General features: G+C 34.8%; 1 protein-coding gene across 1 annotated transcript; it reads right to left on the bottom strand.

Annotated features, from left to right (window-relative positions):
* Window positions 1–542: 542 nt before the first annotated feature.
* On the bottom strand, window positions 543–20,043 carry LOC138322198 (mitoguardin-like). Its single transcript, XM_069266248.1, has 12 exons — window positions 19,877–20,043; window positions 16,240–16,538; window positions 15,598–15,786; window positions 10,300–10,394; window positions 9,773–9,991; window positions 9,305–9,417; window positions 7,182–7,254; window positions 6,214–6,300; window positions 4,436–4,534; window positions 2,705–2,839; window positions 2,315–2,364; window positions 543–663 (listed from the first exon to the last, which is right to left on the bottom strand). Exons 2-12 carry the CDS (start codon window positions 16,469–16,471, stop codon window positions 543–545), a joined length of 1,413 nt encoding a protein of 470 aa, XP_069122349.1. The 5' UTR covers window positions 16,472–16,538; window positions 19,877–20,043.
* Between the last annotated feature and the right edge of the window lie 1,103 nt (window positions 20,044–21,146).

Here is a 21,146-nt window from a genome sequence, read left to right as displayed (position 1 = left end):
GTGTCATAATACAGCAGTGTTTAGATACTCACTTTGAAGCTATAACACAGATCTTTGTGTTAGAACAAAGCAGTGTTTAGATACTCAATTTGAAGATATAACACAGATCTTTGTGTTAGAATATTATACAGCAGTGGTTAGATACTCACTTTGAAGCTATAACACAGATCTTTGTGTTAGAATATTATACAGCAGTGGTTAGATACTCACTTTGAAGCTATAACACAGATCTTTGTGTTATAATACATCAGTGGTTAGATACTCACTTTGAAGCTATAATACAGATCTTTGTGTTAGAATACAGCACTGGTTAGATACTCACTTTGAAACTATAACACAGATCTTTGTGTTAGAATACTGCAGTGGTTAGATACTCAATTTGAAGCTATAACACAGATCTTTGTGTTATAATACAGCAGTGTTTAGATACTCACTTTGAAGCTATAACACAGATCTTTGTGTTAGAATACAGCAGTGGTTAGATACTCACTTTGAAGCTATAACACAGATCTTTGTGTTAGAATACAGCAGTGGTTAGATACTCACTTTGAAGCTATAACACAGATCTTTGAGTTCCGACTCTGGTCCCAGGAAGCCCCATGCCAATACTGGACTCGTGTGTTCCGTAATGGAGTAAAATTTGGATATAAACCCGTCAGAAAACTGGAAGCAAATGATAACATTTATAAAGGTTTGGTTTAAATTGGTTCCTAACATCCCATTTATAAAGGTTTGGTGGAAATTGGTTCCTAACATCCCATTTATAAAGGTTTGGTTTAAATTGGTTCCTAACATCCCATTTATAAAGGTTTGGTTTAAATTGGTTCCTAACATCCCATTTATAAAGGTTTGGTTTAAATTGGTTCCTAACATCCCATTTATAAAGGTTTGGTGGAAATTGGTTTCTAACATCCCCCCTTTATAAAGGTTTGGTTTAAATTGGTTTCCTAACATCCCATTTATAAAGGTTTGGTGGAAATTGGTTTCCTAACATCCCATTTATAAGTTTGGTGGAAATTTTTTTCTACATTTTATAATGGTTTAGCTTCTAACATCTTGATAACTTATACATATACTGACTAATATATCGTAACTAATTAGGTGGTGTGTTCATCTATAACTTAAGACAATTTTTGAAATCCTAATTTACAATATTTTAAAAATGACCAACAATACCTTTATTGGGGTGTTGATATAAACTACAGTAAAATTCTGTTACAATACACGAATCCCTTTTTAGGGCTGTTCCAGTAAAACATATATGGTAGGGGGGGAAGGCACTTTGAAATTGGGAGACCCACCGATAGAAGTGATTTTCAATTTTGTTGACCCACACACATATCTATTTTTTTGTGAACAAGACCATAGCATAGAAGCGATTTAATTTTTTATTTTCACTCCAATTTGTATTTGGATTTACACATTTTGATTTCTAGCATCACCAAAGAGTCTTAGACAAAATTGCACTGTATATGGTGCATTGAACTTTTGTTTGATATGCTGCATCTACTACTAAATTTGTATATGGGCACAATCCTTGTAGAACCAGCGTAAAATCTTCTAAACATACTGAAGTGTTTCGCAGCAAAATGCAAAATGTACATCTGACATTCACACTTAAGCTTGTGAACTGCAACTTTTCCTCGACTTAATACTAGTGACCATTTTGCAAAAACTAATCTATTGTTTCTTTGTACCATTGTCATTAGAATGAATATAATATGTTTTAGATAAATAGTCATCATTATTATATCAAAATACTCAGAAAATAAAATAATTGATTGAAGATGAACACACATTAAATATTGTCAGAAATTAACATTTTTTTCAATATTTATTTTTGGTAGTCAGGATGACTGAGCACATTATAAAACATAAAACTTGCATTTTATTTCAAAAGGTTACAGCTTCAGATAGACCCACCACACAGAAGGGATTTTTATTGAAACGCCACCCTGGCACAGAAGTGATTTTATTTTGAACCCACCATGGCACCATACTATTTTTGAAAGTGCCTTCCTGGGTGCCATATATGTTTTGCTGGAACAGCCCTTAATCAGCTTTGACAGATGAACAAAAAAAATTCGACAACTATTCATTCTGATGACCCCCATGTCATATGACGTAGGTTTTTTGATGCAGCAAAAAGACATAGACATTAAAAGGACCAAAAAATATATCATTATGTAAAAGACCGAAAAAAAAGAGAAACACAAGAAGATTAAGGCTTCACTATATCTTTTTACTAGCAGCTGTAAAAACTAGGTGAAGGTGGGGTACACAGGTAACCAATAGCTAGTAGTAGACAACTCACCTGTAACGTCGTTTGGCCTTCAACACTGACCATACAGCTGTCGCTAATGCCTGTAATGTATATTAATGAGTTCAATGTATCTTCATGTTTCTCTTCAACAAATCACGATATCATGGCAATGCTGACCACAATTTTCGAATTTGTAAGAAATTCTGTTTACTATTTACAACATTTCTATTCAGCTTACAATTTTGTCCTCTATGGATAACTTTCGAACAGAAATTCTGTTTTATTTAGCCCCTCAAAAAATTAGATTTAAAATTCATTATATTACCTTCAAAAACTGTATTTACTGTGTCGCATTTGGAAAGAAATATTTTCTCAATACCAAATGATGAATCAATTATTATAATGATAATACATATTTTCAATGTATTCTGCGCTACGTACTGTCTCCTTAAAGCCATTAGACAGCCAGCGATTCTGTACGACGGTGATAACAGAGGAGGGAGGATTGGCAAGGTCATCAAAGGCGTCCATCACAATAAAGTCAAGGACAATATCATAAAAGGAGAAACATTTCACCTGAAAGTAGATAGAAAATCTTTAATTTACATCTTAATAATAAACAATAGATTGATTGGTTACATTATATTTAGTTATTGTCATCAAGGTGTACCAGGATTTCGTAGAGAAGAGTTCCTAGAGGAAATTCACCTCCCTACAGTCAGCACTAAGCCACCACAGCTCAAGACATTTTACAATCACTGCCAAGGAATTACCTTTAAAGATGCTCCACCGCCGACAGAGCATAATTGGTATTCATCATTTGAACAATAATTGGTGTTTAATCATGTATATATATATGTCTAATTAACACAAAAAAAAATAATATAGAATGATTTATTTTACTTTTAGTGCATGCTAAATCAGTACTTCATTACATATAGGATATAGTGCCACAGAATTTTTTCAGGATGCAATCAATTATTTTTCATATTTTTAACTAAAATGAGAAGCTCAAACTTTGCAATAGTGGTAATGGTGTAAAGTAAGTAACTTTTGTAACTGAAGAAAAATACTGAATCGTCTACTCCTGTATTTGATAGTGAAAAAATACCATCTGTCAGCGGTGGTGCATCTTTAAGCTTAATTCCACCATATTGCATTCTGAAGCATAATAATACAACTACAAATATCTCCATTATTTTCAGGAATGTATCTAAATCATTATAACACATATATATTTGTCCTTCCAGATTTCAATTAGTTTAGCTGTCTTTAGCATTTAAAACTTTTGCTTCCTCAGTTTGCACCGATTTGCTTCCTCAGTCAAGACATTTTGGTCCGATCAATCCTAAAACTATTTTCCTATTAGCCCATATCTGCCGAACCTTACCCCTTTGTTCCCTTTTGTTTACTCAGACCTATCCCCTTTGTCCAGTATTCCCCCACCACTTGTCCTATTAGCCCTTACCCCTCTGTCCCCACAACCCTTCCCCCTCATCCTCTCAGCCCTTGCCCCTCTCTCCCCTAGCCCTTTTTACCCCTCTGTCGTATCATCCCTTACCCCTCATCCTCTCAGCCCTTGGCCCTCACTCCCCCAGCCCTTTTTACCATTCTGTCGTATCATCCCTTACCCCTCATACTCTCAGCCATTGCCCTCACTCCCTCAGCCCTTTTTACCCCTCTGTCGTATCATCCCTTACCCCTCATCCTCTCAGCCCTTGCCACTCACTCCCCCAGCCCTTTTTACCCCTCAGTTGTATCAAAAGTTACCCCGCATCCTCTCAGCCCTTTTTACCCCTCTAGTCCTCTCAGCCCTTGTCCCTCGTCCTCTCAGTCCTTTTTACCCCTCTGTCGTATCATCCCTTACCCCTCGTCCTCTCAGCCCTTTTTACCCCTCTGTCGTATCATCCCTTACCCCTCGTCCTCTCAGCCCTTGCCCCTCACTCCCCCAGCCCTTTTTACCCCTCTGTCGTATCATCCCTTACCCCTAGTCCTCTCAGCCCTTGTCCCTCACTCCCCCAGCCCTTTTACCCCTCTGTCGTATCATCCCTTACCCCTCGTCCTCTCAGCCCTTTTTACCCCTCTGTCGTATCATCCCTTACCCCTCGTCCTCTCAGCCCTTGCCCCTCACTCCCCCAGCCCTTTTTACCACTATGTCGTATCATCCCTTACCCCTCGTCCTCTCAGCTCCTCCTCAATAGTGCCCCAGTTACTGCCGTCCCCGACAAAGTCCATCATGTTAGCAAAGGCTTGATTGAAGTCGTCAGTGTCCTGGTAAAAAGAACATGATGGAACATATTAAAGTCTTCACATTGTGGAAGTTTACTCTAAAAATACATGGTTTTTTTTTAAACAATCTAGCAGAAATCTTTTTTCATCCAAACATATTCCTTCTTTTGTCCTTAAAGCATTCCTAATGTATTTAACTAATCTATTGTCTCCCCAGGTTATATATCATCCTTTCACTGATGTTATTTCAGACTGGCAAAGAAGGTTCTTTATTCGTTATTGATCGAATCTGTTCAAAACATGGGTGTGCAAATTCAAGGGCTAGAATAACATATGAAAATGGAGACTATGTAAAATGTAAAAAATAAAGCTGCAGAGTAAAATACATACCACACCTTCATCTTAATGCATTACTAATAGGAGATGCACTGAAGTATGAAGATAAACCATATAGGAAAACGATTGACATCTTGTGCCTATCATGAACTGATCTCTCTGGGTCTATGCATGACGGATCTCATCTAGCTCTTTTGATCTTTGCAACCTAATCAATTACTCATGAGAGGAATATGCATGTGACACCTTATAATGATTCACCTAAAACATCAAAGAGAAGGAGACAGCAAGTAAGATATGATACTGAGGCTGGGAGAGAGGAAAATTTACATATCGACTTTGATATATTTATATCCATCAAGAACTGATGTTATTATATTCTAAAAATAGAAACTACAAAAATTTCTTTCAATGGAAAGATTTTGAAATATACTGTAATAAAACACTGGGGTTAATCGTACAAACCAGGTTACGCTAGTATCGCTCGTGGAAACGCTTCTTTTCCATAGAAAACTGTCATCTGGGGTAGCGTACGTGATAAATACTTGCTCGGTATTCAACTCACGGCCAATAATCCAAAAATACAAGTTGCCCACGGAACAGTAGAATGTTTCACCAATGCGTAGAGGCAAAATTGAGGTTCAATTGTATTTTACTCTGCCCTGTATTGCGCGCACAGTATAGAGTGGTATGTCATATCATGGTCGAAAAGTGTGATTTTTGTTATATATTGAAACAGATATATATCTTAACGAGAATCAGAGATAAAACTTGATTCAGTTAAATAAAATCATGACAGATTGTACAGATCATCATGTACATGTTTAAAATAGCTCGGAAAGCTACGATCTGTTCCGATCTATTCCGATCTGTACACGTATTGCAATTTTGGTCACATGATATGACTCTGGAGGTTCTGATCTATACTGGTATTGTCGATATTGGTCACATGATGCCACTTGGTTTTCCGATATTATCCGAAAGTGTGAAACATGGCGTTGACTGTGGCGGTTCTTTCAAAACTTGTGATAATGCGAGTATTGTAAGACTGAAGAAAAAGTAACAGCAGGTAACAAAAAGAAACTGTAAGTTGGTATTTTTTACTAAGTTTCCAAAGTAACAGAAAAAACACCTAACATGGAAGGTCTGCAATAGCAAAAGGCACAACTATGGCACTTGTCTGATATATTCAGAAAATTTCATGGAGCTGCGTTGAAAGATTTTTTTTGTTATAGACTGGAAAAGGATCTCGGGTGTTTGGACGGAGCCCAAAACAATATCCCCAGCAAACGATTTTGCGGGGGTTAAAAAAAGGTGTGAGAGCATGATTCGATTCTGTGCCAAATCCATTTTGTACTATGATACAGCAGATAAAGACCACTTACTCTATCGGCTTTGATAAGAAAACTAGCCAACAGTTGCTGCCCCATCTGGTGAAAGTAGTTTCTGTTTTCTGGAACTTGGAATACCACCTTAAACAATATAAAATACATAAGGTGAGTGATTTCATATCATGATGCACCAAAAAGTACATGTATCACACAAACTGCCTTTTGTCTATAGAAATAGCATGTTTTATGTCACTATAGTCAATATGACCTTGGTATTAGGCATCAGGACATAGAATCTGACATGACACCAGGATCTGAAGTAGGAAACCCAATTTACACTTATTTGCTATCATTTCTATGTGTCAACTTATTTATCAAAATGTAATTTTTCCTGGATACATCAAAATAATAAACTACATGTATTCTGCCTTTACATTTTCTATGTATCAACTTATTTATCAAAATGTAATTTTTCCTGGATACATCAAAATAATAAACTACATGTATTCTGCCTTTACATTTTCTTTGTATCAACTTATTTTTCAAAATGTATTTTTTCCTGGATACATCTAAATAATAAACTACATGTATTCTGCCTTTACATTTTCTATGTATCAACTTATTTATCAAAATGTAATGTTTCCTGGATACATCAAAATAATAAACTACATGTATTCTGCCTTTACATTTTCTATGTATCGACTTATTTATCAAAATGTAATGTTTCCTGGATACATCAAAATAATAAACTACATGTATTCTGTCTTTACACATTAAAGAGTTACCTCCCTTGCAAGATAGTCTCTATTGTGACATCATTACTAAAGAATGAAGTGTATGTTGTTTTTTCTATAAAGTATGAAATTACACTCACAAACACATGACATCACCATTATCATCTGACCACAAGGACATATAACTCAGTAATGTGCTCAAAAATATTATGTTTAGTCCATGGTCATTTCACTTCAAATCTAATTAATCTTGTCTCTCATATGTTATGATGATCATTTGGTACGTACATCTAGAGCCATTCTAATGCAGTGAAGTTTGGCCAGGAACTCTGTATCTGACATACACTGGGTCATCTCTGTCCTGTTATAAATACAACAAATCATTAATAAATTAAGGACTGAAAACATATCAACAGATATTTATATTGATCCTAAAATACATATTTGTTAAATTTGAAATACCAGTATGAATTGTTATATTTTGAGGGTTTTTATATCAAAATCAAAGATTACGGCCAATTGGTTTTTCAATTACCTGGTAACTTCAATACATACAAACAGAACAGTCTGATATATTCAAAAATTTCATAGAGCTGCGTTGAAAGATTTTTTTTGTTATAGACTGGAAAAGGATCTCGGGTGTTTGGACGGAGCCCAAAACAATATCCCCAGCAAACGATTTTGCGGGGGATAAAAAAAGGTGTGAGAGCATGATTCGATTCTGTGCCAAATCCATTTTGTACTATGATACAGCAGATAAAGACCACTTACTCTATCGGCTTTGATAAGAAAACTAGCCAACAGTTGCTGCCCCATCTGGTGAAAGTAGTTTCTGTTTTCTGGAACTTGGAATACCACCTTAAACAATATAAAATACATAAGGTGAGTGATTTCATATCATGATGCACCAAAAAGTACATGTATCACACAAACTGCCTTTTGTCTATAGAAATAGCATGTTTTATGTCACTATAGTCAATATGACCTTGGTATTAGGCATCAGGACATAGAATCTGACATGACACCAGGATCTGAATGTAGGAAACCCAATTTACACTTATTTGCTATCATTTCTATGTGTCAACTTATTTATCAAAATGTAATTTTTCCTGGATACATCAAAATAATAAACTACATGTATTCTGCCTTTACATTTTCTATGTATCAACTTATTTATCAAAATGTAATTTTTCCTGGATACATCAAAATAATAAACTACATGTATTCTGCCTTTACATTTTCTTTGTATCAACTTATTTTTCAAAATGTATTTTTTCCTGGATACATCTAAATAATAAACTACATGTATTCTGCCTTTACATTTTCTATGTATCAACTTATTTATCAAAATGTAATGTTTCCTGGATACATCAAAATAATAAACTACATGTATTCTGCCTTTACATTTTCTATGTATCGACTTATTTATCAAAATGTAATGTTTCCTGGATACATCAAAATAATAAACTACATGTATTCTGTCTTTACACATTAAAGAGTTACCTCCCTTGCAAGATAGTCTCTATTGTGACATCATTACTAAAGAATGAAGTGTATGTTGTTTTTTCTATAAAGTATGAAATTACACTCACAAACACATGACATCACCATTATCATCTGACCACAAGGACATATAACTCAGTAATGTGCTCAAAAATATTATGTTTAGTCCATGGTCATTTCACTTCAAATCTAATTAATCTTGTCTCTCATATGTTATGATGATCATTTGGTACGTACATCAAGAGCCATTCTAATGCAGTGAAGTTTGGCCAGGAACTCTGTATCTGACATACACTGGGTCATCTCTGTCCTGTTATAAATACAACAAATCATTAATAAATTAAGGACTGAAAACATATCAACTGATATTTATATTGATCCTAAAATACATATTTGTTAAATTTGAAATACCAGTATGAATTGTTATATTTTGAGGGTTTTTATATCAAAATCAAAGACTAAGGCCAATTGGTTTTTCAATTACCTGGTAACTTCAATGCATACAAACAGGAGAAAAGATGTATAATGCATGCAAAGAACTCCATTAATCTTATGCATTCGTGATAATAGATTATATATGTTGATTTTGCAAAAACCAAAACAACATAAGTGTTGTAAGATTTACTGTCATGTAGTCCCACCTTCCGATGATTGTGACAACTTTTTTGTAACATGATTTTTGTGACGTTACAACCGCCGTATGGTTGGATTAATTGACAGTATATTGTATGTTGCCCACATTGTTTTAGTATTTGGAAACCGCTGTTAAGGTATGAACAGTAGACGAATGCATGATCTAAATATGAAAACTCCTCTATGTGATGACAAGGAACTAAAATGATATAACTGACAATACATCCAAGTTAATAGAGAATTCCTAGGCTATCATGTACTAGAGAGTAAAATACCTGAGCGTTCTACAGGTGACTACGCCATGCTTCAGCTCCAGAAGTCCAGCTTCATACAGCGGTAGATGGTGGAACATTTCTCTGTGAGTCTCCAGATCTGACAGATTGGCCATCTGTGGGTGAAACAATTGAATTAATACTAAGGCCTTATAAAAGTTAGGCAAAAATATGTAGGTAAATTGGTCCAATTTGCTTTTATTTTCCTTTTTATCTCCCAATGTAAAAGAATTTATGAATAGTCCAAGTGTAAAGGATATTTTGACAACATGCACATCATTTCAACTAAGATATTTTTTACACACATGGCTACTATCAATCAGTGCCCATGTGAAGGGAGATAATCAAAACACTATGTAGTGAAAACCTGTAAAACTCCTATTACCACAAAATGGAAGATATATGAAATCTGATCATACAAAATATGAAACAAAAGCAATATTCTTATAGGAATTAAGATGAGTGTCATACATCAGTTGCTGAAACAAAGGACTCCTGGTCACTGCTAGAAGTTGCGTCCAAACTCTTCTTCTCTGACATTCTGTCCACCTCGGTGAACGCAGCGATTGCTGTGTCGAAAGCAACACGATCTGCCTGGCGCTCACACTGATGTTCATAGCTGTCAATAAGTCTGTAAGCATTCTCCAGGAGTTTGTCGAGCTGACCGTGAAGGGCAATATTCTCAGGATCCTGAACAGTTAAAATTAGATTTCAAATTTATAATCAGTGTAGTACAGGTCAGTTATTAACAGTCAATCTAAACCAAAAGTATTACTCGGTTATTGTAGAGTTGATTTTGTGCTGTGTTACCATTTCATTATGTTGGTTCAGTAACAGTGTAGTTTTTCTTCTGCTATATATATATATATACATACTTTTAAAAAGCACAATCCAAAGTGAACTGTCTATAATAAATTAAACTCTATGATATTTTACAAACGCTTTATTCATTTAGTTATATTTCATGATACTGTTATAACTCCATACGAGATACTTACCAAGGTGCCTGTTATTTTGTTAGAATCATCAGGACTCTGGAGTTTTACCATGGCATCTTCCCAGTACTTTACAGCTAGCTGTAGGGTCTCAAACCCTGAAATATAGGTATGAACAGTCTAAACTCAAAATTATATTAGTAACTCAAACATTCAGGATTATTCCTAGTTTATCCTGATTTAGCCAACTTAAACTTATCAACTTAGTTAATGCAGTTTGACATTTATTTCAATAGGTTGGTTTCGAGATTCTAAATTGATGTGGGTGAAGTATAATTACCATCAACTAGTCCCACCTCCAGTGATTGAGATAATTTTGTGACCTCACAATAACCGGAAGATTGTCTAAAGTGGATGTCACTGGGACCTGCATATTTAGCTGGTATAGTCTGACAGGTTTACAGGTTATGCGGGTTTGAATTATTATAAATAAAAAAGGAAAATGCTATAAAATGATGCCAAAATAGGCAGGGATGGAGATTAGACAAACACTAGTTTGGCAAGTTATACTGTACTTCATCCTCATCATTATGTATCTCAACACCCTCATATTATTCTCACTTCACCCACATCATTTATGTATCTCAACATCCTCATATTATTCTCACTCAACCCACATCATTTATGTATCTCAACATCCTCATATTATTCTCACTTCACCCACATCATTTATGTATCTCAACACCCTCATATTATCTCACTCACCATCTCAACACCCCATTATTCTCACCCACTCATTTATGTATCTCAACACCCTCATATTATTCTCACTTCACCTATATAGTTTATTATGTATCTCAACACACCTCATATTATTCTCACTTCACCTACATAGTTTATGTATCTCACACCCACCACTCACCATCATTTATTCTCACTTCACCCACATCATTTATGTATCTCAACACCCTCATATTATTCTCACTTCACCTACATAGTTTATGTATCTCAACACCCTCATATTATTCTCACATCACCCATCATTTATGTATCTCCACCTCATATTATTTCACTCATATTATTACTCACACCTTCATATATTCTCACCACTACATAGTTTATGTATCTCAACACCCTCATATTATTCTCACTTCACCCACATCATTTATGTATCTCAACACCCTCATATTATTCTCACATTCACCCACATCATTTATGTATCTCAACACCCTCATATTATTCTCACTTCACCCATCATTTATGTATCTCAACACCCTCATATTATTCTCACTTCACCTACATCATTTATGTATCTCAACACCCTCATATTATTCTCACTTCACCCACATCATTTATGTATCTCAACACCCTCATATTATTCTCACTTCACCCACATCATTTATGTATCTCAACACCCTCATATTATTCTCACTTCACCCACATCATTTATGTATCTCAACACCCTCATATTATTCTCACTTCACCCACATCATTTATGTATCTCAACACCCTCATATTATTCTCACTTCACCCACATCATTTATGTATCTCAACACCCTCATATTATTCTCACTTCACCTACATAGTTTATGTATCTCAACACCCTCATATTATTCTCACTTCACCCACATCATTTATGTATCTCAACACCCTCATATTATTCTCACTTCACCACATCATTTATGTATCTCAACCACCTCATATTATTTCACTCACTCCATCATTATGTATCTCACTTCACACCATCATTTATGTATCTCAACACCCTCATATTATTCTCACTTCACCCACATTTATGTATCTCACTCATCATATTGTATCTCAACATCTCATATATTCTCACTTCACCACATCATTTATGTATCTCAACACCCTCATATTATTCTCACTTCACCTACATCATTTATGTATCTCAACACCCTCATATTATTCTCACTTCACCCATCATTTATGTATCTCAACACCCTCATATTATTCTCACTTCACCTACATAGTTTATGTATCTCAACACCCTCATATTATTCTCACTTCACCCATCATTTATGTATCTCAACACTCAACTTCACCCTCATTTATGTATCACACCTTCACCTCACATAGTTTATGTATCTCAACACCCTCATATTATTCTCACTTCACCCACATCATTTATGTATCTCAACACCCTCATATTATTCTCACTTCACCTACATAGTTTATGTATCTCAACACCCTCATATTATTCTCACATCACCCACATCATTTATGTATCTCAACACCCTCATATTATTCTCACATCACCCATCATTTATGTATCTCAACACCCTCATATTATTCTCACTTCACCCACATCATTTATGTATCTCAACACCCTCATATTATTCTCACTTCACCCATCATTTATGTATCTCAACACCCTCATATTATTCTCACTTCACCACATCATTTATGTATCTCAACACCCTCATATTATTCTCACTTCACCCATCATTTATGTATCTCAACACCCTCATATTATTCTCACTTCACCCACATCATTTATGTATCTCAACACCCTCATATTATTCTCACTTCACCCACATCATTTATGTATCTCACACCCTCATATTATTCTCACTTCACCCACATCCACATCCATTTATCCATGTATCTCAACATCCTCATATTATTCTCACTTCACCCATCATTTATGTATCTCAACACCCTCATATTATTCTCTCACCTTCACCCACATCATTTATGTATCTCAACACCCTCATATTATTCTCACTTCACCTACATAGTTTATGTATCTCAACACCCTCATATTATTCTCACTTCATCCTCATCATTTATGTATCTCAACACCCTCATATTATTCTCACTTCACTCACATCATTTATGTATCTCAACACCCTCATATTATTCTCACTTCACCTACATCATTTATGTATCTCAACACCCTCATATTATTCTCACATCACCCATCATTTATGTATCTCAACACCCTCATATTATTCTCACTTCACCTACATAGTTTATGTATCTCAACACCCTCATATTATTCTCACATCACCCATCATTTATGTATCTCAACACCCTCATATTATTCTCACTTCACCCACATCATTTATGTATCTCAACACCCTCATATTATTCTCACTTCACCTACATAGTTTATGTATCTCAACACCCTCATATTATTCTCACTTCACTCACATCATTTATGTATCTCAACACCCTCATATCATTCTCACATCACCCATCATTTATGTATCTCAACACCCTCATATTATTCTCACTTCACCTACATAGTTTATGTATCTCAACACCCTCATATTATTCTCACATCACCCATCATTTATGTATCTCAACACCCTCATATTATTCTCACTTCACCCACATCATTTATGTATCTCAACACCCTCATATTATTCTCACTTCACCCACATCATTTATGTATCTCAACACCCTCATATTATTCTCACTTCACCCACATCATTTATGTATCTCAACACCCTCATATTATTCTCACTTCACCTACATCATTTATGTATCTCAACACCCTCATATTATTCTCACTTCACCCACATCATTTATGTATCTCAACACCCTCATATTATTGTCTCTTCATCCACATCATTTATGTACATTGTATCTCAAAATCCTCATATTATTCTCACTTTACCCACATCATATATACTACTCAAAGTTTGCCAAGGATCACTTGTATTTTGTAGTGTATCAAATTCATTTTACAATATCCATCAAAAGAATTTAATGATGTCTTTATTCGTAAGATGTCTGAACACAAGTTCCAACAGAAAACCATGAAATTTTCACGAGTGCTCGATGCTTAACTTGCCAAACAGAGCTACCCCACAAAATAACAAAAACATGACAATGGGGGCGAAAATGAATTTCGCGCTAAAAACAGTTTCCTCGTGTAATTTTCATTTCAGTAGATTTTGTGGCATCCCTTAGCTTCAATAACACTGCGACATCGCCGACGCATGCTCCCAATTAAGTCCCAGTTCCGGTTTTGCTGGATAGATGTCCATTCCTTTCGCAGAGCGGTTCCAAGTTCTTGTAATGACTTCGGCTGGTTAACGTGGGAAGAAATGGATTCCTGTAGCATGTCCCACACGTGCTCTATCAGATTTAGATTCGGGGAAAGAGCAGGCCAGTCCATGCGTTCAACAGTTTCCCTCTGAAGATAGGCGTCAGAGACTCGAGCTCTATGTGGGCGAGCTTTATCATCCATTAGAATCAATTCCGAACCAATAGCACCAGTATACGGTCTAATGTAGACATCGAGGAATTCATCGCAGTACCTCTGGGCCGTCAAATTCCCATTTGGGAAGACATGGAGGTTTGTTTTACTTTACCGCCCCAGACCATCACAGACTTACCGTCATGTCGGTAGTGTTCTGGGACGTTGACTGTTTGAAAGTGCTCCTTAGGTAGGCTCCACAACTTAGCACGCCTGTCTGTGAAGTCGAGACAGATTCTGGACTCATCTGCGAACAGAAAAGGGGTTTGGTCTCCGATAGTCCATCTGGCATGATCGCGGGCTCATGTAAGTCTAGCCTGAGCATGCCTACAGGTATTGCATGGATATTTGAGTTTTAGTGGCGTTTATAAAGTCATTTCTTAGTGACGTAGCATTACTAAATCTCTGACTACAAGTTTCAAATGGAAATTATCTAACACATGGACTGGCCTGCTCATTACCTGGAGATCTTAATCCGATAGAGCACATGTGGGACATGTTACAGGAATCCATTTCTTCCCGCGTTTTCTATCCAAGGTCACTGCAAAAAAATGGAACGGCTCTGCTAGAGGAATGGACATCCATCCAGCAAAACCGAAAAGTGACTTAATTGCGAGTGCGTCGGATATGTCATAGTGTAATTGAAGTTAGGGGACGTCACACAAGATACTCAAATGAAAATTACACGAGAAAACTGTTTTTAATGCGTATTTCATTTTTGCTCCCATTGTCCTGTTTTTGTCACTTTGGTGGTAGCTCTGTTTCGCAAGTAATGTATCAAACACTCGTGGAAATTTCATAGTTTTTCTGTTGGAACATTTGTTTTGACATCTTAAAGATATCATTTAAGTATTTTTTATGAATATTGTAGAATGAAATGAATTTGATATACTACAAATTTATAGTGATCCTAAGCAAATTTTGAGTAGTACATGTATCTCAACACCCTCATATTATTCTCTGGTGGTAAAGTTATTTAAAAGTGTATTCAATTATAACAGGGAAATACAACATTCAGTAGTCAAACCCAGGTATCTGGAAGCCTACAAATTCTACATTTCCGTATAAAGTATACTCAACACATCCAACAGGGTTGGCAAACTTGGGACACAAGGGTTGTCTTTCCTTACCTAGAGAACAGAGCTGTATGGGCCCGTAGTTGGTGGTGTCTACCACAGGATGGGTGATGGTGGAGGTTGTAGAAACTGCCCCCAGACTTGATGTAGATCCAGATAAAGATTTGGTCCGCAGTAAAGATATGGACCGGTTAGAGTTCCCACCAGGACTGTCGGCCCTCCTCAGCCGACCAAACATAACATCTGTAAGCACAAAAAATACAAATTCAATCAAGGCATGTTATTGTAATATACTTTTTTTAATCAATAATTACTTGGTTTGTTTTTAAATGTATTAAAAAAACAGGGATTTTTTTCTTAAAGAGGATAGGTAATATTAAACCAAATAATAGAAATACTATTGTCAGGTATTCAATCAAACAAATTCAGCTATTTTGGCAGGAACCATTATTGCGATTTGCATTGCTACGCTACGTTCAAATGATGGCAAAATCAGAACTTCACTCTGGTCAAGTGGTATTTCACATCAATTAATGTAAACATAGCTAAAAAGCTGTATATTTGCAATCAGGATATTTTTTTTACATAACCAGCATGTCTATAATCATTCATATCAAATTGTGCAGTTATCATTCTTTACATAAACAGCAATTTAGATTTCTATTGAATGGTGCTGTCAAATACATAATAATTTACCTCCATTTGGACTGTTAGAATATGATGTTTTGCATCCAGATTCATATTGTTCCCTACCCTCCTCCTTTCTGGATTGGACTTTCCGCCTGTCTTTCCATCTTCGGTAGTAGAATATGAATCCAATCACAGCGAGAATGCTGATCGACGTCACCTGTACAGTGGACCTAACTCTCAGACTTGTTGGAAGAGTTAACTTTGTGAATGGCAGTGCCCATAACTTATTCAAAGACATGGTCTTTTATGTTAGTCGGCCTTTGTGTTTCTAAATAACCTTGTTATCATTTTGCTCCAATGAATTTCTGAAAAATAAACAAAAATGAAAATTATTTACAGACACTACTTATTAAACTAATCTTTAACTTATGATTGAGGTGGTATATATGTATATACCAAAATGTATAGCTTAATTCTCCTTACACCAGTGTACCATGCACTAATTAACAGGAACATACGAACGTTTAGATGGCGGTGTTTATCATTGAATATCTATTATACATTTGCTGACCATGTAGCTAGGTATATAGAAATGCCTTGAGATGTACTTCCAATGATCTTATAATGCCGGCTTTGATTTTTGTTTGTTCTATAGCCATCTGCTGAATGTTTCAGAAATGTCTCATTGTGGTATCATGTATCTCTAAACTTGTTATGAATGACCATGTAGGATAACTTACATAATGGTTTGATTCAATTGAATTCATTTTATTGACACATACACAAACAATACAAGGATACAATACAATTAAAAATACCTGTATCACATATCAGTAACAGTTGGTGCATGTATAACAAAATATCCATATGTAATGATCTAGGGAATGGGACAACTCCATAATGCAGCAAAGTTATTTTGTCTATAATGGAAATATTCTTAAATGTATTGAGACAAATATTAGGTAGATAAATAATTAGTCGGATTAACTATTTAAAACCGTAATCACTTTTATACAGAGTAGTAAGATTGAATATTAGACCATCTTCAATAGAGCTTACATGAATTATCAAAACGCTTACTCTTAGGAATGAAGGTGACTTTTAATTATCACACCTGCCAGTTTCAATATAAAATATTGGATATCCAGGTTCTGTTGAAGGAAAGTCAGTCACTTGATTTTTAATAACCTTTTCCAGCAAGTTTTTATCCTCCATAAATTAAAGGCAGACTGTAATAGTATATATGTTAACCGTCATCTATTACAGTTAAAGTTTATATACTCACTCTCTCTGAAATAATCAAACAAATGGGTATATAGGCTCATATAGGTATATAATGCAAAATAGTTTTGTCAATATTCTAAAAATTGAAATAAAATATCTAGACTTTTGAACCATATTTTAGAATAGGAATAATATTAGAATTGTACAGAGGTTTTTTTATATTAGTTGAACAGAAAAAAATTGACATGATCGCATGCTTGATCTTAATTTGGTTTCTATCTAATTTAGTTTAACATCCTATTAACAGCCAGGGCCATTTAAGGATATACCCGGTTTGTTGGTGAGGGAAAGGTGATGTACAAAAAGAAAAACCATTGATAAGTCAGAATCTTGCAAATGACAACTGCCCCTGATGGGATTCAAACTTGTGACCCAGAGGAGGAAGGCTTGTGGCAATATGTCACGGCAACTTAACCACTTGATCTAAGCTGCACCCTTTTTTATCTTAAAGCATAATGTCAAATGAGCTTTCCTTGCTTTCTCTGCCAAATGTTCATGAGAAGCAAAAGTAAGTTTACCATAGTTGATTTAAAATGACGTTAAGATATCTACACTCCTTAGTTATTTCAACAATTATGTTTTTGAAGTAATTACCAAAAAGATATGTATTCAGAGTTCAAGTATTCTTATATATCATTAATAGCCTAAATATATTGAAAAGTTTTGGACTGAGATTAACGTTTCACACCTAAATTTACAAGAAAAAACTCACTAAATGAGCTTGGTTTCAAAGTTCAAACTCTGCTTAAAAGATGTGTTATGTTATTAGATATCACTGGTCATTAGATATAGTATTTTTCTGTATAATTATTTGTAATATTGATATTAATCAGTTTATTAATAAGAGCGAAATTATAAATAATTATTATTATTTTTTTAATAAAATCGAAGCTCTGTTCCGGTAACATGTACATAAGCAAAAGTACATATAGAGATCAATGACTTGCAGGCATGGATGGTTAAAAAAATTTCGTACTTCCGGTTTTACCTGCGTTGCTCCGGTACTGCTCTCCCAAGTAAATATATATTTAACTAATGCAAATTCATAACAGGAGAAAGGAAACATTTTTCATTATCTTTTAAAATAATAATAATATCAATTTGAAAATTAAAAGCTATGATATGTAGTCAAAATATCCTCAGAGCGAAAATGAATCTTATCTTATCTTATCACAAGGAATCATGACGTCACATCACGTCAACAAATGGTGCGAAATCATAGAATTCACATACGCGGCACTCCAGGCCTTGCATGGACACAGAGAAATCTGAATCTTTGAGTTCCTTTCTTTGGGTTTATGCTAGACAATTATTATATCATATAGTTCTATAGTTTGAAGTACGTCCTTTTATTTCTAAATTATGTCTTCAACATGAAATAGAAAATAAAATACAAAAGTAGAGCTTCGCTCTTCTCATGCCGTGCATGATTCATATTATCTTAGTTGATATTCGTTTCCAGACATTAATTAGGTCTAATTTGCTTTGTATTTTATCATTTACCTTTTTCCGGATTAGAAAACCAGAAGTGAGTTGGGTTATGGGAGATAAAAATGAAAAAGATGGAAGAAAGATTTTTGTCAGCATATTTGATAATACAACCACCTCAACGATATGTAAAAGGAGCTGCTCGGTGTAGTTTGTTCATAGTGTTAAATACATTCTCTGTCACTCAGTTGACGGAAAATGCTTCTTTGGCTCAGTCTGTAGACCTGTAGTTTTTCACACCTGAGACACGTGTTAGATTCCTGGCCGGAGCACTTGACAGGAATCTTATGTGTATTTTCCTTGATCTTCTACAGATATAACATGGTTACGCCAGGGGTACTAGATTTCGGATGGGCTAAAGTTCATTTCATTTCGTGACAAAGACTTATTTACAGAAATGAGAGAGTAATGTTAGAGAAGTAGGACTGCATTGGTCGGTAGCACAATATTGCTCAGAGATTGTTGGGTTCTAGAACTAACTGGGTTCCCAGCACTGTTCCAGCCACTACATTTTCAGAAAAATTCCAGCCACTACATTTTCAGAAAAATTCTACAAATGCAGTTGTTTATAATGAGTGTCCATTATAAATATATTCAAATATTTAGTATATGATATTTTCGCATTTCGATCCAGGCTACACCGACATGTGCACTGCCCATCACACTATTACCTTCTACATGTATTTTTTTTATTCAATATTGGAATACTTTCTTTGGTTGTTTTTCTAAATCTGATCAATGCTTAAAATGAATGCTTTATGTGTTTCTTTTAATTTCACAGTATTCTGACGCAATTTAGACAATATAACTGGAAACCCATGAGCATAGCATTGAAACAGTTTAAAGCTAAAAGTTGAAAGTCAAATTACTGATGACTGAACATGATCATCCGCATGTCCACAACGTGACATTGTATACATTAAATACTCACGATAAAAAAAACGTGATGGTAAAACTTCGTTGTTACCCTGATATTCTGAAATTTATCCAAACTTAAATGCCGAGCAAACTATTTATCAGATATACCGATTTCAGTTTCAGCAACATTGTTCTTGCCATTTCTGTCGTCAGCAAACAAACGTAATGACTGCTCCCCGAAAGTAAAGCCGGCAGAAGCACATGTTGGTAGTTTCGCACTTTATGCAATAAAAAAAGAACCGATATAAATTCCGGAAAAATGATATTTCTTTTACAACTTTTTTCCTGTAGTTACAATAGTTACTTATTTTGCTCCATTATCACTATTGAAAACTTTCTGCTTCTTTAATTTATTACGGCTTCTGTTCGTTGTAAATATTATGTTCTTACAAGAATTTATAAACTATGTATTTATATATGTCCTTGGTTTTTATTATGATTTTTCAGATTTTTTCCTTTTTATTTTAAATTCTTATAATTGCAGTCATTGAGGTTTTTTTATAAGAATTTGTGCAACATTAATCTAAAATTCTGCAACATTGTAAATGATTTCTAAAATCAAACCTTAGCCCCATCCATTTTATTTTCATGAATTAAGAAATGCTATTTTTGGAAGGGGAACTAAAATATACATATGTATATAATTAATCATTATTTTTTTGCAGATACAAAAGTTACTTATTTTGCTCCATTATCACTGACTATTGAAATGTTTGAGCTTCAAATTTTACTTCCGGATGAAAATACTAGATACACAGATGTACATGTAATTAATTGTGTACCGAAAAAAATCCATTGCACTATGTCCTATATGGAATCAAGTGCTATTTGCAAATGACCAAAAGAAAAAAATAAATTATTTTACATACTTTTTTTATTTTTTTTGTGCGTGTGTTAATTAGACATATATATATATGGAATCATACATACACGATTAAACACAATGATGAGTATCGTTTAAGCTCCATGGGCAATGGAGCAATTTTATAAAGGCCCAATACATTTTCAAAACGGCTTTAAATTTTTAAAACGGGAATGTAAAACTATTGATTGATATTTTTGTAGAGTCACAAAAGTTATTAGTCTACGGTTGATACTATATTTATCATCACCTTCCGAACATTTTTTTTCATAATGCGGGCCGTCATATATATGCTTCCCGCAGCTGTCCTACTTACTGCACATAAGTTGACGACTCACCTCGTCAGACAGCAAAAGAGTGAAATGAATCTTCACTGTTAACATAGATAACGCAGGTAATCATCAATTTGTTTGGTGTTGTA

This window comes from Argopecten irradians, chromosome 4 (assembly GCF_041381155.1).
Source record: "Argopecten irradians isolate NY chromosome 4, Ai_NY, whole genome shotgun sequence".
In the NCBI taxonomy this organism is placed as follows: Eukaryota; Metazoa; Mollusca; class Bivalvia; order Pectinida; family Pectinidae; genus Argopecten; species Argopecten irradians.
This window is presented reverse-complemented; position numbering and strand designations above follow the sequence as displayed.